This window comes from Marmota flaviventris, chromosome 1 (assembly GCF_047511675.1).
Source record: "Marmota flaviventris isolate mMarFla1 chromosome 1, mMarFla1.hap1, whole genome shotgun sequence".
NCBI lineage: Eukaryota > Metazoa > Chordata > Mammalia > Rodentia > Sciuridae > Marmota > Marmota flaviventris.
Window position 1 is genome coordinate 16,859,962 of NC_092498.1, and position 26,052 is coordinate 16,886,013.

At 42.6% G+C, this 26,052-nt stretch overlaps 1 protein-coding gene across 1 annotated transcript in view; it reads left to right on the plus strand.

The window, feature by feature from the left end:
* Positions 1-12,128: 12,128 nt before the first annotated feature.
* The window catches only part of Creb3l2 (cAMP responsive element binding protein 3 like 2), a 108,650-nt gene continuing 94,726 nt past the window's right edge, over positions 12,129-26,052 (plus strand). The window contains exon 1 of the mRNA XM_027952176.3: positions 12,129-12,607. Coding sequence (XP_027807977.2) covers positions 12,506-12,607 — 102 coding nt within the window. The 5' untranslated portion in view covers positions 12,129-12,505. The remainder of the gene's footprint in view (positions 12,608-26,052) is intronic.

The window sequence follows — 26,052 nt, forward strand, 5'->3', positions numbered from 1 at the left end:
GAGGGAAGAAAGGTCTCTCCTTCCTCTTCTTTTTCAGGGGGTGGATGGTGGCTACTGGAGACTGAACCCAGGGTTATTAAACCCTCAGCCCTTTCAAGTTTTTTATTTTGAAACTGTGTCTTGCTAAATTGCCCAGGATGGTCTTGAACTTGTGATCCTCTTGCCCCAGACTCCCAAGTAGATGGGATCACAGGCATGCACCATTGCGCCTGGCTCTCTTTTCTCTTATGATGAGGGCGCCAATGTCATCATTAAGACTCTACTGCATGACTTAATTACCTCTCAGATCTTCAAATAACATCACATTAGATTCAGGGATTCAACATATGAATTTTGGGAGGACACAAACATTCAGCTCACAGTAAAGGTAAAAGTTTCAAAGGAAGAAGCAAAACTCATATTCATAGATATCTGACGTGTACCTAGAAAGTCTAAAGGAATATACAAAGAAATAATTAGAACCAACAAGAACTTAGCAAGGCTGCAAAGTGACAAGGCCAATGTGAAAAAATTCATTTCTATTGAAACCAGCAGATAATTAGAAAAAGAAATTAAGAAAAAACAGTTACAATCACATACAAATGTAATCCACTTGGGAACCAATTTTAAATGCACATAAAGAAGTTCAGGACTCTACTTTGAAAACTATAAATAAATATTGCTGAGAGAAATTAAAGTAGATTTAATAAACGGAGATGTAGTTCGTGTTTGTGAAGTGGGAAATTATCTTTAAGATGAAAGTTTCTCCTGACTTGTCTTACATATTTAAAGATAATCTCAGAAGAATTTTTAAAATACATGATTTCATAATTAATATAGAAATGGCACAAGACCTAGACTAACCTAGACAATCTTGAAGAAAAAATAAAGTTAGAAGACTTAAACTGCTGTATTTAAGGCCTACTGTAATGCTATAATAATGAAAATATAAAGGGATAAAAATAAATTGATCAATAAATCAATGGAACACAATAAAGAATTGAAAAATGAGGCCAGCAGTCCAAAATCTCCAGGATGGGCTGCAGGCTGGAGACCTAAGGAAGGCTGCAGAGAGAACTTCCTTTTCTTTGAGAGATGTCAGTCCTTTTCTAAAGGCCTTCAATCGATTGCCATGAGACCCACCCAGAATTTTGGAAGGCGATTCAGTCTAATTTCCATGTTAATTTCTTCTAAAAAATACTTTCAGACAAACATCCAGACACGCTTGACCAAACATCTGAATAGCCTAGCCAAGCCAATATATAAAATTAGCCATCACCATATCAGTGCCAATTAATGGGAAAAGAATCTCTTTCAGTACTAGAGCAATTGGATATCCATGTGAAAAAAAAAAATCAATCTTAATTTCTACTTTGCGTCATACAGAAAATTTAATTTGAATTGGATCACAAACCTAAATGTGAAAGGTAAAATTATAAAGCTTCTAGAAGAAATAAGAAAATGATTTCAATATCTAGGGGTAAGTGAATACTTTGTAGGACAGAAAAAGCACTAAACCTAAATGAAAAATCGACAAATTGAACTTAATAGAAGTCTAAAACTCATCACAAGTCATGAGGAAGTACATGAAAAGGCAAACCGCACACTGGGAGAAAATAGTTACACTACATGTGACAACATATAGATTTACTCGACAAGGACTCATGTAGAATATATGAAGGCCTCTAATTAGTAGTAAGAAAGATAAATGAACAAAAGACTTGGAAAGGCACATTGCAAAGAAATATATCCAAATGATCAATTAATGCATGAAAAGGTATGCAAAGCCATTAATGGAAACTATTTGTGATTTCAACAGCAGTACACACCCAGAAGATTAAATGCAATTAAAAGACTGTCAAGAGGGCTGGGGTTGTGGCTCAGCGGTAGAGCACTTGCCTAGCACGGGTGAGGTCCTGGTTTGATCCTCAGCACCACATGAAAATAAATAAATAAAATAAAGGTATTGTGTCCAACCACAACTAAAAAATAAATATTAAAAAAAAAGACTGTCAAGAGCAGGAGTTTCACTTTGCTGGTGAGAATACAAAATAGTACAACAAGTTGGGAAAACTGAGTTTCTAATAAAGCTAGACAGGCTGGTAATTTCACACCTAGATGAAATTTCACACGTAGGCAAAATATATCCAAGAGAAATGTGTGTATTATTTCTGATACAAAAATGGCTTGTGTAAGAGTGTTTATAGCTTACATGGTCCTAGTGGCTTTAAACCAGAAACAACCCAAAATTCCATCTCTAAGTGAATGAATAAACCAATAGGGACACATACAGGTAACAGAATATGGCTCAGCAATGGAAAAGAATGAAGTGAAGTTGAAATTCACTATTCTTGGGTTCTGTAGTTGAGAATTTGTCTATTTGTCCTGTTCCTCACAACTAAAACACTCAGGGTCACCCCAGGTGAACTGGGCTGCACGAAATAACCACACAAGAGACAGAAATACCTTTTTCTTTGGAGTCCTGTGTTGGCTCCTCTGACCTTCAGGATCTGGAGAGAGAGAGAGAGAGAGAGAGAGAGAATGCTGAACCCTTTTATTGAGGAGAAGCCATTCAAATGAGGCAAGGGGTCAGGTTTCAGGGGGTTGAGTCTAGCTTGATGTCTGCTGTCAGCAGATTGACTGACCTAGGAAGGCCACCCCAAAGGCAGAGCAAGAGAAAGGGACACACAAAGGGCGTTTCTATTTAACATTCTATCCCAAACAGGGCAAAGGGGTAATATCATAAAGGAACAGGTGAGCGTAGCTCAATCCATGGGGCAACATGCCTACGTCTGGATGCGTCTTCAAACTTCCAGGACCTGGACAATGTTCATGTCACTATGAGATGTAGCAACTGTCAGAGCCTCTTCGGCTCAGGGAAGGAGAATGCGAATCATTCAGACTGGCTCCCCACATCTATTTGTTAAAATTTGTAAATGCAAAATCAATCCTCGGGATGGTTCCATGGCCATTTGTAGACATGCAAAGAGTGGTGAAAAGTTAGTCGCCTGCTGTGCCCAAGGAGGTCAACCTTGTTCTGGCTTCTCGTTCCAGCTCTCATACTCTAAACAAGTGTCATTTGCATCAACTATTTAGTGCTATTGTTTTTCCCACAATTTTGTGCCTTTTGCTCTTTAAAATTTTGATCCTGAAGTGCTGTGTAGACCCTAAGTGCCAGAAGACTGGGATGTGCCTTGCAAAAAAAAAAACCAAAAAAACATTAAATAAGGCGTCTTTAAACAGAAACACACATAACTTTGTTTTGATTTGGTTTGTTTCTATGTATTGATTAGTTGATACCATGTACATACATATGGTATATACCATATACCATATATATGCATATATATGTATACACACATATACACACGTGCACACACACATATGTTTGTATTGATCACTTGATGAAATTGTCATCACCACATACTCTCAGGAGTCTGATCTTTAATTCTAACATCGGGTTAGTACTAGCTGATTCAGCATCTCTGGTGACTTTACAGAACACAACTACTGCAAATAATGAGAATCAACTGTACATGCAACATGGGTGTGTGTCACAGACATTGTGAGTCAGATACAAGACCACATCTGGTAGGATTCCATTTATATCATGGCTAATCCATGGAAGTCAGAACAGCAGGTACCTCCGGGAGAGTACTGAGTGGGAAAAAGCAGGAGAGAGCTCTTTGGGTTGATGGAAATATTTTTTACCTTGACCTGGGGGCTGAAAATTAAGATCAAAGGTGAGAATTGATTTTTAACTTAATGATATCCCAGTTTTTTCCAATCTATCAAATTGGGGGTGCTAGCTGCATTGCTTGGCTATAGCCACATGGTGGCAGTGTTGTAGAAATGACCAAAATCAAGGGCAGAAATTAAGTTCCTGTCCTTCCAGGTGCAGCTGCTTGGTTTCCTAGCTTCCCTCTTCTGTGTTGAAGAATCTCTCTTCTCCACCAACTCCTTTCGGTTGTGTCACAGCGCAAACCATATTCCCAGGTGAGGCTGCTACATTAGTTCTGAGACAAAACTGTGTCAAAGCCAAGTACATCCTTGATGCCTCTCTCCTGCTTCCCTGACCTTCACACATTTCAGCTCCCTCCTCCTCTCTGGGTCCCACTCCTCATATACTATCCCCATTTCTGGTGCCCTTAAGCTGTCAAATGTAACAACAAAAAACTACTCTTCCATTCCTGGGACAAGGTCACATTGAGAGAAGTTCAAAAGAGAAAAGCCTACTATCCCCATGTCGTATAGTGGACGTTGTTTCTAGAAGTGAAACCTGGAAATGGAGTCAACTGTTTGTTAGGGAATGAAAAATGCTTCATCCTTTTTCAGTTTGCCATTGACGAGAATGCATTATGTGTGTATTGGAGATCTGGTGGGATGTTCAAGGTCTGTTGTTGAGTGAGTAAACGAAAAACACTCAAAAGTGTGCATAATAAAACAGTGACCAAACTTCCCTATGTTTGTATGTTATTCCATGAGCATAAAGAAAACTATGGAAAACTACACCCCCAGTCATTAACACTGATTACTTGGAATGGGACAGGGGCAAAGGAATGAGCAATGAAAAGATCTTTGTAAAAAAAGATTCAACTTAACAGCATGTGTGACAATTTAATCTCATTGGTTTAAATTATTTATAACATGTAGAGCATATCTGTGTGTACACATATACACATATACAAATGCACCCAAATCGCTCTGTATATGTGAATCTATCTTTTCATTTATGTTTTCTTTTACAGTATGCCTAGACTTGGCCACATCAAAATTATAAAATTATTATTTTATTTCTAGTTGCCCCAGATAGTTTTGCTTTATTTGACACTTGCATCTTGATAAGATACAATTTTATTTTAGTTAATTTACTAAGATTTTAAAAGAAGCTTACTGCACTTACAGCAGGCTTCATCTCAGGGAAAAGCTGGTGTGAGTGAAAATTCAGAATGTAACTGTGGAGCTAGAGGGTGGCACTAGGAGGGTGGAGTTCAGGTCTTCCATGGACAGAGAGGGGGAGAAGGGCCCATGCCATGTGGCTGCTGCTACTCCTACCTGAGCTCTCTCTGTTGTCCTGGTGACTTCTGTCATCTCTGATCTTGTTCAGATGGGAAAAGATTTCTCTGCTTTCTGAGTTTTCATGGTCCCTGCTCCAGAATTTGAGAGACAGAGAGACCGGTTTCCTTGGTTTCAAAGCAGAGTGGCTCCACCTAGGGGTCGTCAGGGGCTACTGTTTACCAAAAAGCAATCTGGGCTAAGCCAAGGCCTGCAGTTACTGGCAGCTTACCATTTCTAGCACTCACTCTATAGTGGTCAGCAGTTCCCTGGTCTTTTCCTGAGGATTTCAACCCACCTTTTTGCAGGACATAATTCAACCATAACACTAATAGGTCACCATAACATTACCACACAAATTCCTAGTGCAAGTACCCCCCCCCCCTCTCTTTTAATCAAACATATTTCTCTAATTTTTTGATAAAACTATCATAGCCTTAAAAATAAGGCTTTTGTTCTAGGGGTAGTGACACATATCTGTAATCCCAGCTATTTGGGAGACTGAGGCTAGAGGATCTCAAGTTAGAGGCCAGCTTGGGTACCTTAGCAAGGCCCTGTCTCAAAACAAGTTTTTAAAACAGGTTCTGGGGATATAGCTCAGTGTACAGATCTCTGTGTTCAATACCTCATACCCCAAGGCAAAAAAAAAAAAAGACTTTTATCTGAATTTTTTATTTCCTTCCCTTTTTGGGGGGAGGGGTGGTATGTGGTGGGGATTGAACACTGATCTAAATCCCCATCCCTCTGTTTAACTACCTTAGTGCTCAAAGTCCTCATTATCATTTCTTTAGGCTCCTGAGGCCTACAGCAATAGCCCAGATTTCCTCCAGAGAGACTGTAGATTCTCCCACACATCTCTCCCTTCTGATCTATGTTCAAGAAAGAATGATAACTGTGAAGGGAAAGATATTATTTCTGATTATATCATCTTAGTTGAAAGAAATTCCTCAAAGCTGAAATATGTGTTACAGTGAAGACTGTTTTCTGAGGGTTGTGGTGGTGTGCGCCTCTAGTACCAGCGACCTGGCTGAGGTGGGAGGCCTTCAGAACAGGAATCCTAATCCAGCCTAATCCATACAGAGACATGGTTTCCAAAAAACAAAACAAAACAAGATTTCTAGAACGGGAAGAATGAAAGAAGAAAGGTGAAGGGGAACTCAAAATTTGATCCCATTCTAAGCCAGAGGAGAGTGACAGGACATAGTGTGGTAGTCAGTTTTTTGTTGCTGAACCAAGACACCTGATGAGAACAACTTAGAGGAAGAAAAGTTTATCTTGGCTCACGGTTTCAGAAGTTCAGTTCGTGCTTGGGCAACTCCATTGCTCTGGGCTCAGGTAAGGCAGAATACCATGGTGGAAGGGCATGACAGAGGAAAGCTGTTCAGTTCATGGCAGAGAAGCAGAAGCTTATGGCGGGGAGAAGCAGAGAGGAAGCCAGGAGCCAGGAGAACAAGGTATAATCCCCAAGGGCACACCCCAAGTGACTACTTTCTCCAGCCATGCTCCACCTGCCATAGTTACCACCCAGTATCATAGTCCTTTCAAATGATTAATCCAACAAATGGATTATTAATCCACTGATGAAATTACAATTCTCATAATCCAATCATTCCCCTCTGAACATTCCTGCATTTGTCACATGAGCTTTTTGGGGAGTTAGGTATCAGGCGGACAGGAACATGGAAACGTAGTTAAAGGGTTAATTCTGTCCACTGAGCCTACTCTCGGCCTGTTTTCTCTGGAGCAGCTCACACAAGGCCACTCGGAGCCAGCTTGGGTTTAAGAGATAACAGTATGTTACAGCCCTCGACCAACAAGCTTGTTATTTCCAGGGTTGTTCTTCCTTCTCGGGGCTGAGGAGTGCAGGTCCAAAGACTCCTCCTCCAGTAAAAAGAACACAAGTTACCCTGCTCCAGGCCAGACCCAGATGAAAGAGGGCCTTGTGACCTTCACACAAACCAAAATAACACAGAGCTACCTTAGGTAGAAATGTGTGCAACGGGGACTTAAACATCAGATACAATCCTACTGTCAGTCAGAAGTTAAGGGACAGTGTTTGGGTGGGATTTCCCCCAGACCTCCTCCTACCCCCATAAAACTCAGCTCACAAAGAAGTGAGTTGTTGCTGTCCTGGGAGGACCCACTCTCTCTCTCCCTTGAGTGTCTTTCCCCTTTCTTCTTTCTCTTCTAATAAATTTTGCTGAACTCTTACCAAGCCTCATGTCTTGCTTGAAATCCTCTCACTCAAGAGCACCAGCGCCAAGAACACAACGTAATGGCCAGTAAGGCGATCACCTCGGGTATCATCTGACCTCTGTAACCAGGGGGTCATCTCCTACCCCAACCATAGCTCATGTTAAACAGAGAAACTCTCAAAAGATGGTAGAGGGGCTGGGGATGTGGCTCAAATGGTAGCGCGCTCGCCTGGCATGCGTGCGGCCCGGGTTCAATCCTCAGCACCACATGCAAAGATGTTGTGTCTGCCAAATACTAAAAAAAAAAAAAAAAAAAAAAAAAAAAAAATTAAAAATTCTCTCTCTCTCTCTCTTAAAAAAAAAAAAAGATGGTAGAAAGCAAGAGTGTTGATGTGCTCATCGATACCATCAATTGATTCAGAATTCATTAAACAATGTTCAGCGATGAGACCAGCAGGATTTCATGGTGCTTTATGCTAAAAGGAAAAAAAAAAAAAAAAAACTGCTCAAGAGGGAAGAAAGTTCTCACAAATGCAAAAGTGACCATGTGATCCCCAATGATTCAAATAAGGAAGACAAAGGGCTGTCCTTGGAGAACTCCTTTGCAGGTGGAGTGCTGAAATGAGCTCTTGAGTGCACACATACAAAGAAAGGAAAGAAGAAGGGGATGGGCCTCAAAGTGTTAGGTATCAGGCAGACGAGATCCTGGATACGTAGTTAAAGGGTTGATCCTAAGCATAAGGGGCACTGTTTTCTTTCTTTTGGCTATGGGAGTTTTAGCAAAGAGACAAAGACAGATATCTGAGAGTAGTAAAATCATCAAGAAAGGATGAGCTTGCGCTAGGAACTCATGCGGTGAGGTTGATGGTGACTTGTTTGAATTATGTACCCCAAAAAGGGAGGCTGAAGTTCTAATCCTCAGCTTCCCAGAATGGACTTTATTTTTAAATAGAGTCATCACATGAAATTAGTTAAGATCAGGCCATACTTGATAGGTGGGAAAGACACAGGAAAGAGTTTGGCGCTCCAGAGGAGGAGCTTAGCACATCTATGGGGATGAGACAGAAATGAGAGCCATGTAGCTATAAGCCAAGGGATGCCAAGATTGACAGCCTTCACCAGATGCCAGAAAGAGTCAAGGAAGGATTCTACCCAGACTCTCTCAGAAGGAGCCCCGCCTTGCTCACACCTTGACCTGAACCTTTAGACAAGGGACCCATGAGACAAGTAAATTTCTGCAGTTTTAAGCCACCTGGTTTGTGGCATTTGCAAGCAGCAACCCTAGTAAAGCAATAGAACAGGCACCTGTCAACGTGATGACACCCTCTCTTGCTTGTCCTTGCCCACAGTTGTTCAGGGAGAGAGACCTTTAACCATTTCTCGCACATTCCTCACAACTTCACTCAGGAAGGGCAAGTCTTCAATGCTCAAGGCATGAATCAGTGTCCAGGTATTGCTTCCGGGATGTTTTTGCTGCTTTTTGTTTTGCACAGTTTTTTCCTGTCCCCTCAGGTCAATTGTTCCTCTCACCAACAAAGAGCAGGCTTGCTACCGAACTCTCTCCAATGAATGGGCGAGCTCTGCTGAATCTCCTGCAAAGAGTCCAGGTGAAGAAAAAGAAGAAACAACATCTCTGGGACGATCACCAACTTCAGTTTCTTTGGCTGCTGTGACATTCATTTGGCTAGGTCTTGAGGTTAAAGGTCAGATCCAATTCTAGGAAAGCCATCTTCATGCAGTGGGGTTCCACACTTGAACTGAACATGGTCTTTTTTTTTCTCCCCAAAGCACCAGTCTAGAAAAAGGTGAATGAAAGAGCCCCATTTATTTTTAAGAGTCTTTTTACAGAAAAAAAAATGTGACTAAAATGATGTCTGGAATTTCCCAGGTACTTAATAAACTTTGTGGATAAAATGAAAACTGGGCTATTAAAAGGGAAATTTCAATGGTTTGATAGCTGTTGACTAGTCAGATGCAAAGCCTGCTGATGAATGGGGCCACATCAGTTTGGAAAGTGGTTTCTGTTTTCATGACAGAGAGATTGGCCAAGGGCCCAATTCTGAACACAATTTATCTTTATAATTGAGATGAAGGTATAGAAAGCAAGAAGAACAAATTTGTAAAACAAAAAAGTTGGTGCATGAGAAGAAAGGAAATGATATCAGGAAACAAAATAAGAAATATATCTTGTCAGTTCATATATTGGATTTTGATTTGGGAAAGTATGATGTCTAATCATGCAGACGCCATTCATTAATAATAGAGAAGGGAACAAATGCAGTTACTCCCTTCCTCCCTCCCTTTCTCCCTCCCTCCCTTCCCTGTACTGGGGCTTGGACCCAGGGGTGCTTTACCACTGAGCTATATCCCTAGCCCTTTTGACTTTTTATTTTGATACAAAGTCATGCTAAGTTGCTCAGGTGGCTTTGGACTTGCCATCCTCCTGCCTCTGCCTCACAAGCCATGGTGCCCAGCTGTCACTATCTCTTAAAGGTTGCCAGACAGACTGGAGAAAGAGACCACTAAATTGCTCAGTCCTAATAAAAAGAGGGGAGGGGAAAAGCTTTAGTAATCAAGATGTAAAGCAGGAAAATGGGCTGGCTAGAAGTCTTGTCACATTTAGCAGGTAAAGGATACACAAGACAAAGGAGGCTGAAAATACTGTTAGAGATCATGATGTTACTAGAGGACAGATGTACTTAACCATGTCACTTAGAGTGACAGTGATTACGTCACCTACTGTACAAAGGAAGACCTCAGTGGCATAAGACACCATACACGGATTATTTCAGTGCCTGCAGGGGAAGAATCTGTGCGAAGCTTAGCTTGGTGCTCTGGTTCCGTGTCTTTCACAAGGCTGCAGGCATCTCAAGACTCACCCTGGCTCTACTTCTACATCCACTTGTGTGGTTATTAGCTAAGTTTGGTTGCTCAGGGTTTGCTGGACCGAGGGTTTCAGTTCCTTGCTGACTCATGGTGGAACCCTTCCTCAGTTCTTTGCTACAGTGGCCTCTGTATAGGGAGCTTACAACATGGTGGCTGGCTTTCTCCAGAGCAAGCAAGAAAGAGAGGAAGAGAGAACAAGCACGTCAGGAGTCAGAATCTTTGTGATGTCTCCTCACTTTTGCCATATTCTGTTAGAAGGAAGTCTCTAGGTCTAGCTCACACTCAAGTGGGGTGCTTATGTACCGGTGCTGATTCCAGGACTTGGGGTCACTGGAAGCCATCTGAGAAGCTGCCTGCCTTAAGGGGCATAACCAGGATCAGACTTTGTCAAAAAAGAAATGTCTGGCAGATAAAACACCTGCATAAAGAGAATGTATGTTTCTAATTTTACTTGTTCATGTTGAACACTACGTTAAAAACGCAGGTCTTTAAAAGTTGAAAAGGTGATCTATGAAAAAGACATGGTGAAGGAGGCTAATAGGTTGGAAAAGAAAAAACAAGGACCTAAGAGAAAACAATTATATAAGGAAGGTCTGTGCCCATAAACTACACCTTTTATTTAAACATTTGAATGATTTCAAAAGACTCCAAGAGATAGTACCAGAAAAATAGAGTAGATAAACTGTTGCTTAAAGACAACATAAAGTTCTAAGACATTTGACTGTCTCCACCCACCAATAAATATTTGTCAAGGGGACAAAGCAATACCTGATGTCTGAATGTACTATTGCAAGAAACACCTACCAAGAAACACTATTGCAAGGCTCCTTTATATTTAAGATGGGCAAATTATATTTTCAAGGACTGTTTCTTTAAAAGGAGGAATCAAAAGGAGGAAGAAAAATCACAATGCTGGGGGTAATTTCTTTAGGAAAAACCATCTCTTCTCTAATCTAGACAGGTGGGGTGGTCTGGCTCCTATCCATCTGTCAGGTTTTTCTCCCCCCACTGACGGCTAGGTGCACCTACTAATTAATTCCATTCAGATGCTACTCAAAAGTCACCCCACCCAGAAAGACTTCCCTGACCAACATCTAAAATAACATCCACTTACCCCACCCTCTTACCCTGTTTTAATTTTTCTTTATAGCAAGTATCACATTCCAAAATTATAATATGCCTTCCTTTCTTTAGCTTTTTATTAATCTGACTCCACCCGGAGTAAAGCTCAAAGAATTGAAGAACTTTAGCTCACAGCTGTGGGACCTGGAAAAACAGTCACTGACTCTTATCAATGTCTGTTGAATGAAAGCAAAAACAGTGAAGCCCATAAAAAAGAAAAAAAAAATCTATCTATCTATATCTAACTAGATTTAGATATAGACAGATAGATAAACAGTAACAGAGAATGGGAGAAAATGTGAAGAACAATGACAGTTTGATAGAAATGTACCAATACAAACTTTGCTTAAGGGAATATTTATATTCGTGCGTAATGAATTTTTTAAAAAATCCCGACTCAAATAAGCTAACGTATTTGCAACATTTTGGACAGCACTTAAGTCTGCCCCATTTTTCTAATTCTGTCGCGCAGCAACTCTCATTTCTCAGTGAGACGGCTAATTTCTGGGGATCCTCAGGAAGGGGAGAGGGTTCGGCCCCCCTTTTTTATAAAAATGTATTCTTGTCGCTATTTGACTGGCTGTGCCTCCCTGATTCCTCTCTGTTATTGGTCCGTCTCCCTGTCCATCACTTCCGGATCCAAGCACTCTATTGGTCCGCTATTGCAGACCGCCGGCAGCTGGCTCCTCTCAGGCAGGAGGAGTTCCCCGGTGACGTCAAGGGCGCCCCCCGCCCACATTCCAAGGCATGGGCGGAGACTTCTCATGGCTCTGCCTTTGTGGGCGGTACAAGGCGGAGAGAAAGACTTCTGATTGGGTCCAGCGGTGAGTCGAACATCCTATTGGCCAGTGGCCTGGAAGGAGGTGGGGTCGCAGCTGGATCCTGGAGCTAAGCTGAGAATCCCAGGGGACTCTGAAAGTTTGTGTCTGGAGCGGTAGTGGGAAGTGGGCTTACTGCGAAGGGATTTTCTTGGGAAGTGAGCTGACTTCATTTTGAATGCACATCCCACTTTAACCCCTGCAGCCTCCGGTCCGAGCCGTGGACGGCTGGCGTCCTCTGGGGATTCTCGGATCTCCGAGAACACTGGACGGGAGCCCGTGGCGGTCTCTCTCAGGCAGGGAAGCAGACGTTTTCCTGTCTAAGAACACAAACTACTCGTACACACGCACACGCACCACACGCGAGAAAGGAATCTCGCTGCTTCAAGGCGGCTCCGCCCGGTCCCCTCCTGCCCTCAGCACCCTCGGCCCAGCGCGGATCCGACCACCATGGAGGTGCTGGAGAGCGGGGAGCAGAGCGTCCTGCAGTGGGACCGCAAGCTGAGCGAGCTGTCAGAGCCCGGGGAGACCGAGGCCCTCATGTACCACACGGTGAGGACTCGCGGCGGGGACAGGGTGGCTTTTCAAGGGGGGAGGTGATGTTATCAGAGGAACAGCTGGAGACCTGCGAAGTGGGAAAACAATGTCTGGGAAAGGGCATGGCCAGAATAAAGAAGTCTGGAGAGAGGAGTAGTTTTTCTGTTCTTACAGCTAAAGGTGCACACAGGGCCCTTTGAAACTCTCCTAAGAATAATGACACTTTGTATTCCGTTAGCTATTTGTACTTTTCTCCTGCGGCCTTTTCATATCCGTAATATTGCTAACGATACTGTGGGAGGAGGGGGATGTCTTTTGAGAATAATATGCCACCGCCTAGTTTGCTATTGATTTTTGTCGGAAGGTGTTTTTTTTTTTTTTAAACGGGGCAAGCTAAAGTAGCATTTTCTTTCCATCTGTCTCATATTCTCCCTCCTCCCTCCCTCCCTCTCATCCTTTATTTGCATTTTTAAAAGTACACGTGTGCACATGTATGTGTTGGAAAGCCTCCTCTCCATTAGGAGGAAGGCTGCTTGCTTTATTTGGCTTTTTAGACTGTACTGCCAAGAAATCTGCTTCCTCCCTCTTTAGAGGAAAGATCAGTATGGAAAATCTGAGGCAGTTACATATTTCAGAAGGCCTTTGAGGAAGGTGGGATAGCTCACCTTCCCTCTATGCCTCAGAGACTAAGCTGTCACAGAGCAAGCACATTTCTTTTAATGTTTCAATTTCAACTTTTTTGATATTAAATTTGCAAATTGGAATTTTTGTTTCTGATAGCCAGCACTGATCATATGCCTTTGTTGGAGATATCTTTATCTCTTTGTTTCTTTTGTAGACATGTAGAAGTTTGTAATGAGAGAGGGAAAGCAAACACTGACGAGGAAAGGAGAGACTTGGCTGCTTTCCCTCTACGGTTCTTTTAATGGGGTCAGTGCCACGAAATTTGAAACTTTTGTAAAATGGCCTGCAGGCTCCACCTCTTTGGCCTTTGCCTCTGACTTACGTTATTTTGGGAAAAGAGTTGAGGGCCTCCCTGTTGATTCCTACCAAAGTGGTTGAGGTAGCTGAGAAGGGCTTGTTTTAAAAACCCAGAATGTAGGGCTGAGAGGGAGTGGTAGTTCATGCTGGGGCAAAAGCCAGATGTTCAGTGTGATCTGGGCTTTGCTCATTGAGCCTGTCCCAAGGAGACCATGTGGGCTGTATTTGGAATGGAGCTCAGATGTGTTTCCTGACCTCCATAAAGAACTTGGATTTTGGCCCTCAACTATCTTCTGAGTCTTGGGTGCTCCAGATGTTTATACTGACATGAGCTACATTTTAACCATGTATGGAATGGAAGCTATTCTCTTTTGTTCTCAAACATACTGTTCTATTACCAGGAAAATGTCTCATCTAGCTGCTATAATGCACAGATTTGGGGTAGTTTTTCAGGTGGTGGGACCCTGTGGCTTGCATTGTGAGATCACAGGTCAGGGTTTGAGATGGTGCCTGTGACTGTGGCGTTAACTTCAGGACCAGGACATACAGCTTGGACTGACTCTAATGTCTTTCTGTACAGTTTTGGGGGTAGACAGATTAAATTCCTTTTGATATGAATAGCTCAGTTTTTCTCTGTTATGGTGGTAAAGCAGTAATGTGGGATGATTTTTCTACTAATCCTTTTTAAAATGACTATTTACGTTCTCTACTTAGACAAGTGTTTCCCTTCTGAACAGCTCACACATGAAATGCTGCTCATTGCTGCAAGTGATGGCAACTAGCTGTGCATACATGAGTCAGTGTTGAAAGAGGCATTGGATTTAGTAGCATAGACCTTTGGATTACAGTCCTTTGAACTAAGAGAGGTTTGGTAGAGATTTGAAAGTATATAACGTTCCCATTTGTTTCTTGAACTCTTTTTGGGTATCCAGTTATCATTGCCATTTATCTGTAACATGGGGTGACCTGACCTCTAGCTGAATCTACATGTGGAAAAAAGATGGCCTGATGTGATTACGTGTGTATTCACAGGTATATTTATTCTTTCAATTAATATTTATTGAATATCTTCTATGTGCCAGACACTATTCTAAGCACCTGGGATACATCAGTGAACAAAAGCAGACAAAAATTCCTGACCTTGAGTAGCTTACATTCTAGTATGTGTGTGTGTGCATGTGCGTGTGTGCATATGTGGGTGTGCACACGTGTGTGCATGGTCATATGTGCAAACTTAGGAAAGAATAAATAATAAATGATAAACAGAGAAGCAAAAAAGTATGTAAAACAATATAAGTGCTATGGAAAAAGTAAAAGTAGAACAGGATAATGGGGATAGAGAGTTCAAGAGAGAGGAATGGCAAAACATGGTATGGAAATAAGTTAGCATAATGAGCCTTTTGCACAAAGATTTGAGACAGGTAAGAGTGTTGTCTTGACAGGATGAGAAACCAGGCAAAGGCCAGAAGGTGAAAGCACATCTGGTATGAGCTGATGGCAACATCCTCTCATGTTTTAGATTTCCCCATTTTGGTGAGTTCTTTTCCTTGAAAATACAGGTTACTTCTAAGACACCAGTGCCTGTTTTGGCAATGACCCAGGGAAACTTTACAAATTCAGTGGATTGGGCCTGGTACAGGGAGAGGAGAGCCTGCAGTGAGCAGACAGGTGTAAGCTGGGAAAGTGTTCAGAGGTGGTGATGGCTCCCATCTGTGGAGTGCCACTCTCCCTAGGGGGAGGGATGCCTGCACACACCTGCTCACTCTCCAGCCCCCCAGGTCTCCACTCTTGGTTGGATGCTCTGATTTATTTTGCCATCTTGAAATTCTGACTCAGTTTTGAACAGGGGATCCACGTTTTCATTTTGCTCTGGTTCCCTAAATTATGTTGCTGGTCCTGCTAAAAGACATTATGTTTAGTGCTTTATGTCATTTATCCCTCTTCATGACTCAACGAGAGAGCCATCTTTATTCTCATTTTAAATATAAGAAAACCAAGGTTTAATGAGTTTAAGCAACTTGGCTCAGGCCCCACAGCTAATCAGTGACACAACCAGGATTCAAAACCAGGTTTCCCTGCCTCCAAAGCCCAAGTTCTTGCCCATCATGCTGCAGGAATGAGGAATCCTGACGTAAAGATAAGTGTCTGAATAAGAGATTGGGAGAGAATGACTGGGATACACAAACTGCTGAGCTCAAAAGCAGCTAATGTTTAACTAGGGCTGATGATGGCAGCCACCAAACCTTCTTAGCATGATCCCTCTCACTGTTCTAAAGAGGGATTTGGTTACCACATGCATGATTGCTAAAGCTCTGTTTTAGCAAACCTGTCACATACCTGATTTCAAAAATGTTCAAGTCGCCCAAGGCTGGGATTATAACGTTTCTCAGGTGCCTTCTGTGAGCCATCAAGAGCAATGTTTTTCTCATTTGGTTAGTTATGAAGTCTTTTGGTTCACAAGGACAAAGGCTTAGAGGAAACAGATTGAAAGTCTACAAAATAACAAAGCACACGAATGGGGCAAAAATGGACTTGCTCACCAGACCCTGAATTTCTAAAGCTGGGCTACTTCTTAAAGCTTAAAGAAGTTCTCAGGACTGGAGTAGCTTGGTGATAGGGCATGTGCTTAGCAACCTGGAGGCCCGGGTTCAGTCTCTAGCAACACACACACACACACACACACACACACACACACACACAGCAGGTTCAGAAAAGAGATTTGAAAATGAGGAGCATCTTAAGATTTGATATCATTGTGAGATACCTTGCCTCTTATTCCAAGGATGTTGGGGAATTTTTAACATTCATGTTGTGTTCCTGTAAGATCTGTGCAAATTTCATTTCTGGGAATTCTCTGTGGACCTTTGCAGTTTAAAAAGCAAAATAATCTGTACATTTTATCTGTGTGTATATATATTTTTATATTTATTTTTTTGGTTGAAGTTGGACACAATACCTTTATTTAATTTATTTATTTATATGTGGTGCTGAGGATCGAACCCAGGGCCTCTCATGCGCTAGGCAAGTGCTCCACCGCTGAGCCACAACCCCAGTCCCATTATCTGTGTATATTATATATGCACAGACTATGTCTGGAAGGATGCTCAAGAAGTGGATAACTGATTGTTTCTGGGAAGGTGATTTGGGGAACTGGAGGTCAGGAGAGGGAGGGAGGGAGGGAGGAGGCTCAGCTATACATTATGCCCTTTGATACTGTTCAATCTTGATCTCCCAGATGTGTTTAGAAAGTGAAAAAATTACAATTTACAGGCTGAAACTGGACTAGAGAAAATTTTAATCTGACTGTCCTTGGGGGGAAATGGACTTTAGTGCTATGTTAAAACTCAATGCTACTCAAGTTTCTGGAGCCCTTGGATAGAGAGTAGGGGAAGTGGGAATGCTTGGTAGAAAGAGGCCCTCTGGGTGGTAGTTGACAGGGGGCTTGTGTTGGATAAATCTCATTAACTTGATGTTTTAGTCAGCTTTTTGCTGCTGTGACCAAAAGACCTGACAAGAATGATGAGAGGAGGAAAACTTTATTTTGAGGCTCACAGTTTCAGGGGTCTGAGTCCATAGAAGGCTGGCTCCATTCCTTGGGGCTCAAGGTGAGGCAGAAGATCCTGGTGGAAGGGTATGGCAGAGGGAAGCAAGTCAGGACATGGACACCAAGAAGCAGAGAGAGCAAGAAAGACTTCACTTGCCAGATACAAAATATATACCCTAAAGGCACGTCCCCAATGACCCCACCTGCCTATAGTTAACACTATACATTAATCCCTATCAGAAGATTAAATCAGTGACTGGGTTAAGGCTCTCATAACCCACTCATTTCTCTAAATTTTCTTGCATTATTGCACACATGAGCATTTAGAGGACACCTCATATCTAAACCATAACACTTGGCAACTTTCTTTTTTATATTCCTATTTAAGCATCAGGAAAATAAAGATTTTATAATTTTTTTGTAATGATCATATTACATACTTCTTGAAAAGTATGTAATAGAAATTCCGAGTCTTTGCAAAGATAGCAACAGAAGTTCTGCTTGTTTTAAATGCAAAACATATTAAAGCCAGTTATTTGTAAAATTATTTGGCGGTTAGGCTACTCACATTTTATTGCTGGCCAGTTTGTAAAGTAAAAGGGCTGAACCCAGACAGTAGTAGGTAGTGAATGTTCAACCTGCCTCTGGTGTCCATGTGGAAAGCATCCAGCTCCCTCATTGTGCACTGGTTGCTGAGAAGAAGTTGGCTGATCTCACAGGCTGGGTGGTTTCCTCTTCCTGCCACTGGGCACAGAGACTGATACGGTTCCAATGGGATATTGAAGATTTGGGTTTCTGATCCAGCTTGGGCTCATCTCCTACTATTGACTCCTGGCCAAATTCTTAAGGGGACCCAGAATCTTAAGGGGATCTGAGTACTGCTTGGCTCAGAATGCTGTCACTTCTGGTCACCTGTCCTCTACCAGCTGAATAGGCATAGAATTCTAGCAGGATACAAAATTGTGAAGTGAGTATAATCTGTCTTCAAGGCCCTCTTTGAGCCTTTCTATACCTTTGCCTCTTTCCTTCTCTTCTTAGGTCATAAGGGATTATTGGAAAGTGTTCTCTTTTTAGTCCTCTCTTTTCTAATTTTATGTACAGGAACAATTTGATAGAATTAAGCTAAAATTTTAAATGTTAGTAAGGCTAAATGTATTACCCCTAAATGGACATCTACATTCAACTAGAATTACTTTGGGTCAAGAGGGTGAATCTCTAAGTGGAGAACTTAGGACAGTAGGAAGATGGTAGGGGAGGAATACTTGGGAAATGGGAGGTGAATTTCCCCATTGTTCCATACATGAACCCATAAGGCAGCCTTTGGTTCATGTGTTGCTAATTTACCTACATTTTAAGGGATTTCCATTGGCTCAGCAAAAAAATCTTTAACCCACTATTTTAGTATCTCTGAAATTGTTCTTGTGGTATTACTATTGGTTGAGGGAAGGTAGACATGGGCGAGACCCTGAAAGTTGAGTGGGAAGAGTAGTTTTGAATTTGCCCTCCTTCTCAAAAGGTCTCTGAGTTATAATGTTCTGTGGAAACAGCTCTGCTGTGCTGTTGTTCTTGCAGGAGAAATGAGGCACTGCATCTTGATTAATAGTTGAATTAATCACAATGCTTGCTGCTGCAAGTATCCAAAAGCCATTTCAATTTGGCTTCTACAAGCAAATTATTATCTCTTAGTGCAAGAGGCCTGGGAACATAGCTTCCTTTTTTGATGATTCAGTAGCTCCTCTGTGTTCCCATGGACCTCGGTTCCATCCATCATCTTGGAGACATGATGGACATAGGAGCTGCAGATGTTGCATTCGGATGGTATGGAGAGGAAGAAATGTCATCACTTCCTTATGTCCCTTTTTTAGAATGGAAGAGATTTTTCTTAGTAGTCCACCACCTGATTCTTGTTAGAGCTTTCTTGGTAAGGATTGGGCCACAAGATCATTTCTAAACCAAAAAGAAGCATGGGATTTATATGATGGATTTAGATTAATCATTTAGAGATGAAAGAGATATCGGGAGCTGGCTTGACCCTTAGTGCAATAATCTGAGTTGACAGTTCTTTCCTTAGCCAAAAGGTGTATTCGTTTAAAAAAGGTGTGCTTGTTTGCTCAGAAAGGTGGGCTGGCAACTAGAAAATGCTTTAAAATTCACAGTAATTTGCCCTGAGAGCAAAAGAGCAAAATCACGATACTTGCAAAGTTCTGAGAACATTATTTAGCTGTGCCCCTATTGCCCAATGAAGGAAAACTAAGAGGCAGATTGGGCCTCTCTGGAGTGCATGCAAAGGCTGTTCACGGTGGGGGTGGGGGTGCTATGTCCTGGCTCACTTAACTAGGACACATAGAATTAACTATATTATTTGGACTCCCAGCAGCAGGGTCATGCCAGGGCTGGTGGTATCTAGCTGAGCCTATAATCTTGCTTGACATGTAAGACAAGAATGACTTGCTCTGTTCAAGGTCCTCAGCGGGTGGAAAGCTGAATGCCGTCTTTCAAAGGAACAACTTTTCCTGTTGCATATGGCTATTCAAATACGGGTGATGCTGCATGTGAGTGTTTGCAGTTTGAACGGACTGCCACAGCCTGGTATGGCTCTAACCTGTCTTCTGACTCTCTTGGGACAAATGGCCCTAGTCTTTTGCCAGGCAATCGATATGGTTGAGGCCTATAACTTCAGGTCATTTGAAATATCCACATGTGATCCCATAAGTGAAGGGGTAGTGTTTATGTTCCCTGCTCCTGCAAGATCAGAATTGAAAGGAAGTTATCATACTCCCCTTCTTTGAGCTTATTCCTTCTGCCTGCTCATCAGTTGCTTGCTGGCTCTACAAAATAAATTTCTAAGTGACCTTGATTTTTCTCCCCTGCATTGAATTGTTTAGGACATATATTAGGAGCATAGAAGGTTACAGGCCATTTTTCCTATGGAGAATCTGAAACTTGGAGCAGTAGAGATTTGCCCAGATGAAACAGAAGCTCCTTGAGGACAGGAGACAAAGTTATGTCTTCTCTATGCCCCCAGGATGCTTAAGTCAAGAGCAGGGTGCGCAAAGTTACATAATAACTACTTGTTGCTGACACAGTGGAGCAGGGCATCCTGGAGAATGGATAAGCCGAGTGAGTGGCCTGGGCCTCTTTTGTTAGTGTATTTTTTTTTTTAAACTCTGAATTCTTCTGAATGTTTCTGCAAATGTAGACATTTATTATGTCAGTAACCTGGGTAATTCAGTGTCAGCATCTATTTTTGTTTTGTTTAGAGAAGGTAATAAGGGTAGAGTGACTAACAGCCCCAGTTTCCCTGGGAGTGGAGGTGAAGGCAGTGCTGTGGAAAAGGGTGGGGCTTGCATCCAGGCAGATTTGGTGTGGACAGCCATTGGTTCCCTGGTGGCTTTAGGCAAATTATTTGAATCTGGGTTTCTCTTCATGCCATTTCCTGGCTTGTAGTAGATGCATTTTTCCACCTTGCCATCTAAGTCAAATGTCTTTTCTTTGAGGACGAAATGTCCCAACCTTAGGAGTCTGACATCATTCAGAAGCAGATGGGGTCTGTTATTATTCTTTTTTGTGCATCTGTATTTTCTCTCTTCCCCTCTTCTACCTTCTGCTGTAAACACAGGTCTCTGCCTTGCACACATGCTTGCCAGATGCCCCTTCTTACTCATTCTTCCTGTCTTGTTTATGGCTAGGTTTTCTCAAACAAGCGGTCAACAGCTGCGGCCCCCATTTCCTCACTTGCCAATCCTGTGCAGACCTCGGCTCTAGTTCTGATGATGATCACAGGTCCTTCGACCTTCCCGTAACTGTAGAGTCCAAGAATCTCTTCTCTGTCCTTATCTGCTGGGCTTCATGGAAATATCTGGCAGTATCGACCACAGGGCCATCTTCTAACTCATTTTTGCTTGGGTTTCATGGCACTCTGGGGGGCTTAGTTTTTCCTCCTCTCCTTCTCGCCTGTCAGATGTGAGCATTTAGTGTTTAGCTTTCTCTTCTCTCAGTCGCTTCCCTGTCTGTCCCCTCTGTTGTCTTCAGTGCAGATGGCTCTTAGATCTTTGTGTCTGTTGTTTGCTGATGGAAAGCAGGGGATCTTTGGAGTATGACCCAGGAGTCTTCTGGGTTCTCTTTGGCTGCAGAACAACTCTGGCCGGGTAACCCTTGAATCTTCGTGATGTGTTACTCTGACTAAGAAGAGCTGGGGACACTTTGATCTCCCTTATCACAGCACTCTGTTTATGTCAGGGAAGGTTTAGTGACCTAGCTCTCCTGTAGTGTAAGCCCAGGAGGAGCTCAGGAGTCATTCCTGGGACACAGATGCTTCTAGAATCCATGTCACCCATTAGGTGCAGGCTGTTTTGATTAGACTTTTGCTTACACTCTGGCTTAGTAAACCTTTTGGATTTTGGTGGGCATATAATTTTTTTCTACTGCTTGGAATATTAATGCAAAGGAGAGACAGAGCCTCTCAGATCATGTACATTATATTCCTCTGGTTTGTAAGCAGTAGTTAGGCTCAGTTACAGTCCACTCATGTTAAAAGGCCTCATGTTAGAGTTTTACATTGTTCTCTACTGGTATCATTTGTTTATCTGACCTTTGCTGATGTTTACTGAAGAATGTTGATTTTTTTTTTTTCAGTTGAGCTAGGTTATACTGAACCACCCAAATATTCATGTCTGTTTTTTGTTAGACATATCAATGTTAGCTCTTAGAAGACAGTTTTTCTTGGGAAATAAAGCATTTTGACCTGTGAATGCATTGTAGTGCATTTTGCTTCACACCCTGTTAAATGCTGCATTTGTGTTACATGGTCCTGAAGTCCTGTTTGTATTTCATGTATTGCACTTCTACCATTGAATGTCTCCTGTCTAAAAAAATGGGCTATTAACACAACAGCAACGTTCATTTGATAGCATATTTCACTGGGGCAACTCAATTGGCAAGGGTAGTTTTGCATTTTATAGTCTCTGCTTTCTGACTTAAAACCTTGTTTCAGTAAAACCCAGACAAAATAAAGAATGGAAAAAAAGCAGGTAGGAGACACTTTTTTAACATTAAAAGAAGTCTTCCTTAGACTTCTTGGCATATATAAGAGGAGTCTGGGGAAAAAAAAATCCACAAATAGTTTCCCAGTTGTCTGAGTGGAAAGTCCTGGTTTTTAATATTTCATATCTTGGAAATGTCTGAATAGTTTTTGTGTAAAGGGAAATTCCTTTTGGCTGAGAAAGAGCTTGCAGGATTCAAACTGATAGGGCCATGCTTTTAGAAAACTTGGAGGAAATAGGATTTGTGATGAAAATTCTTTTTCACTGGCCAATTGTGTTAAACAGAAATGTAACCCAAGGTTACCAGTGGGGGTGTGTTTAAAGGTTCCGCCATTAACTCCTTGCTTCCCTTTGTTTCCTGTCTGCACATCCTGGGGAAACATCTCTCACAGCTGGTTGTTCTGCAGATTGAGGAACTTTATGAACTGCTTTTCTAAATCTGCACATGTTGCAGGCAAGGGGCTCTCCCAGCAGCATAGGAAGGAAGGTCGGTAAGCAAGTCTTGGAATTACAAGTCAATAACCTGATGTAGGTATTTCATTAGAGCTGTGCTCAGAGAATTTCTGTAACAGAGAGGATGGAATGATAAGTCTGAAGGGGATGAAGAGCTGAGGAACACTTCACAGAACAGGTGATGTTTGCAGTGGATGTTGAGATATAAATAGGAGTTCTCCAGGCTTTGGGAACAACAGGTAGAAATGTATACATGGTCATGGTTGTTCCTGGGAATCCCAAGTAGGTTTTTTTTTTTTTTTTTGGTTTGAGAATAGAGTGTTCTGTAGAGAGTGTTGGGTGATATGTCAAGATCATAGAAGGTTTGCCTGCTTTGGTGGCCAGTTGGGTATTCTTTTGTATGCAGGAGGGTGGGAGGCTTTTAACCAGAGAGAAACAGAAAGAAACCCTAGTGGTATAAAGGATGCATTGGAAGGAAGAAGGGGTGGTGCCAAGATAATCTGCTGGGTGGCTTTTCCAGAGAGGAGCAAACGAATGTGGGAGACTAGGAACTAGACTAGGAGATTTGAGGGTGGGGGAGGGAGGGAGAGTGGGTGCAGGAGACATCCTGATTTATGGCTTGGCAGAGACTGGCAATATTTGGAGAGCAAATGAGTTTGGTGGGGAAGATGACGAGTCCAGTTTCAGACGTGGTGACTAATGTGTTGCAGAATACCCAGGAGCCTAGGAGGCATTTGGAAACTGGTAGACTTCTGGAGAGAGGCCTGGACTAGAGATGTAGATTTGGGTGTTATGCGTCTCATAGTGGGGTGGTGGCGAAGCCGAGAGTCCATATCAAATAATTCAGAGACCAGAGTGAGAGGAAGGAGTGGAGCATGGAACTCGGGTGGGCACCTGATACCTTGGCAGGGGAAGCGGGTCTGCAGGTGAAAGGCAGAAGGAATTGGCAGACAAAGAGAAAGCCAGGAAAATTCCATCACAGCATCCAAAGGAGAGGGAGTTGCTAGAGAGAGGTCAAGATAAAGACACTGTCTGCGCAATTGAGTTGACTGCCAAGAACCCTGAGGACTGCTTTGCGGGTAGCCCAGATTGGTATCTGTGTGTCAGCAGCCATAGGTCTTTGCTGGAGTCAGACCCTGGGCATGGCCTGCAGTGTCTGCCTAGGAGGAAGACGCAGGTCCAGGCCACAGCACAGACTGCAGAAAGGTAGCAACTGAGAGTAAATGCGCAGCACAACACACAGCACTGCTTTGCTTTCAGACCAAAATTAATGTCACGCTTCAAATCTGACCCTGTAGACATCACTGGTGCCTCGGTGACTTTATTAGGGTCTTTTCTTCCTCCTTCTCTCCAGATTGAGTCCATCTATTTCTGGATGTCCTTCCAGCTGGCAAGGAGTGTTTGTCCTTGTGTGTGTGTGTGTGTGTGTGTGTGTGTGTGTGTGTGTGTGTGTGATCTGTTTTCCTCAGGCTTCAGGGTGTGTGAAAAGGTGGCCTGAGTTACCTGACAATTACTAAGTGGGAGACTTTTCCTTTCTGTATTTCTTCTGAGTCTTTCACTGAGAAAGTATGGGATCCACTGAATGCTGAGGATGAGTTTAGCCCAGAGGCATCGGCAGTATTGAGGTGGTAGACAAACAGAGACGACCCCCACCCCCAAACTAACTGGTGCCATTTTTGTATGAAATAATAACAAGAGCAGGTGATGACAAAATACTTTGCAGTTAGAATTGGAGCCTGTAGAAAGGACCTTAAAATAAACAATAGTGGCTTCAAAGAACATGTCAAGCTATGAGCAAGCTCTTGTTCCAGGACCTCTAGGGAGCTATGGCAAGGCACATCCCTGCTCCCCTCCTGAGCCCTCTTTCGTGCTGCTTCTGGATTCTGCCCTGACTCTCAACTTTACGGTATCCAACCATGTTCCTTCCCTGGCTCTCAGGCCTCCCGAGGACATGAGAGACAGGGATGGGAGGACAAGCTCTTCCTTTGGATCTGAGGCCAGGCACACGAGAGCTGGGCAGTAAGGAAAGTTCTGCTTCCACCAGTTGGAGCAACCCAGGCTTCTTCAAGGAGTTTAGGATTTACTCCCTGGTCCAGCAGCCTGGGGACCCGGTGGAGATGGGATGATGAGATGACTGTCACATTCTTTCCATGAGAAAATGCCTTGGGAGTCTGAAGCACCCATGCTAAACACCTTTTATAAAAAACAGGTTTGTTTTTTAGATTTGGCTGTTAGAGCACTTTTAGGTACCTAGCAAAACTGAACAAAAATATACAAAGAGTTCCAAGAGACCCTGCCCCCCAGCACCTGCAGCCTGGCCTACCATCAACATCCTGCTGGGACAGACCTGTGGAATGTGGATTCCTGGGCTGGGGTTACCTGTGGCAGCTTTTGATTTTAACTTTGTTTTTTAACATTAGCTGCAGATAAGCTTTCCTTTGTACCCAGTAAGAAGACAAATTGGCCTATTGAGAGCCTCAAACATAAATATGCGTGTGCGCTGTTTTTATTTTGTGCTAACAAAAACATAGTCAAACACCCAGGTGCAGAGCTATAGATTTCAGTTTCAGTAGAAAACAATTGAAAAACTGTTTTCATCCCTCTTTCTATTTACAGATGACTTGGTCATTAGACACTGTACTTTGCAAAGGGACAAGGAGCCAGTGGGGGAATTTTTTGTAACCAAAGACCCTGAGGCTGGTCTTTGAAGGTGTGACTTTTAACCCCCTGCCCTGAGATGGCACTCAGTTCTGAGGTGTTGCCGGTGGTGGTTTTTCTGGTTCTGCTGTGGGTTTGCAAGTTTTCTTTCCAGGTCTTCCCTGTAGCCAATGGCCCACATTTGGGAGCTTCCAGAAAGTCTGGGACTCTGGGCTGAGGCCAAGACCAAACGTAGATGGAGAAAGACCTGCCCCCCCCCTTGGGTTGGAGGGCATCATGCTCTACCTATAGGTACCCAGTGACCCTGGCACTTAGGAGCATTAATTTATTTTTCTCCACTTTTCAATGATTTCAGAGAAGCTCAGGAAGAAAACTTCAGCTAAAATCTGAACTTTATGGGAAAAATTAGTACATAAAATATGGCCTTTGTATTGGGTCCTACTTATGGAAAAAGAACCTACATGTTCTTTTGGCTCCTACCTGAATCCCTGAAGGCTCAAGGCCTGGTATTGATTTGCACAACTGAATTCCCACTTTGGTGATATTTCATCATCTGCTTCTGAAGAACTGAAATTCTCTGTAGGTTTTGGGTGGGGGAAGGGTTGGCAGCAGGTGTTGGTATTCTTTGCTCTAAGAGGGAAGACGAGAATGCCAGGCTGTGTCTCTGTCTCCTGAAACAACCATCTGTTCCTGGACATTGAGATCATCTGCATTGCTTTTTCTAATATAAATAACTTTTCAGGGGCTAATTGTGATAAATTTAGAAATCTGTGAACACGAGG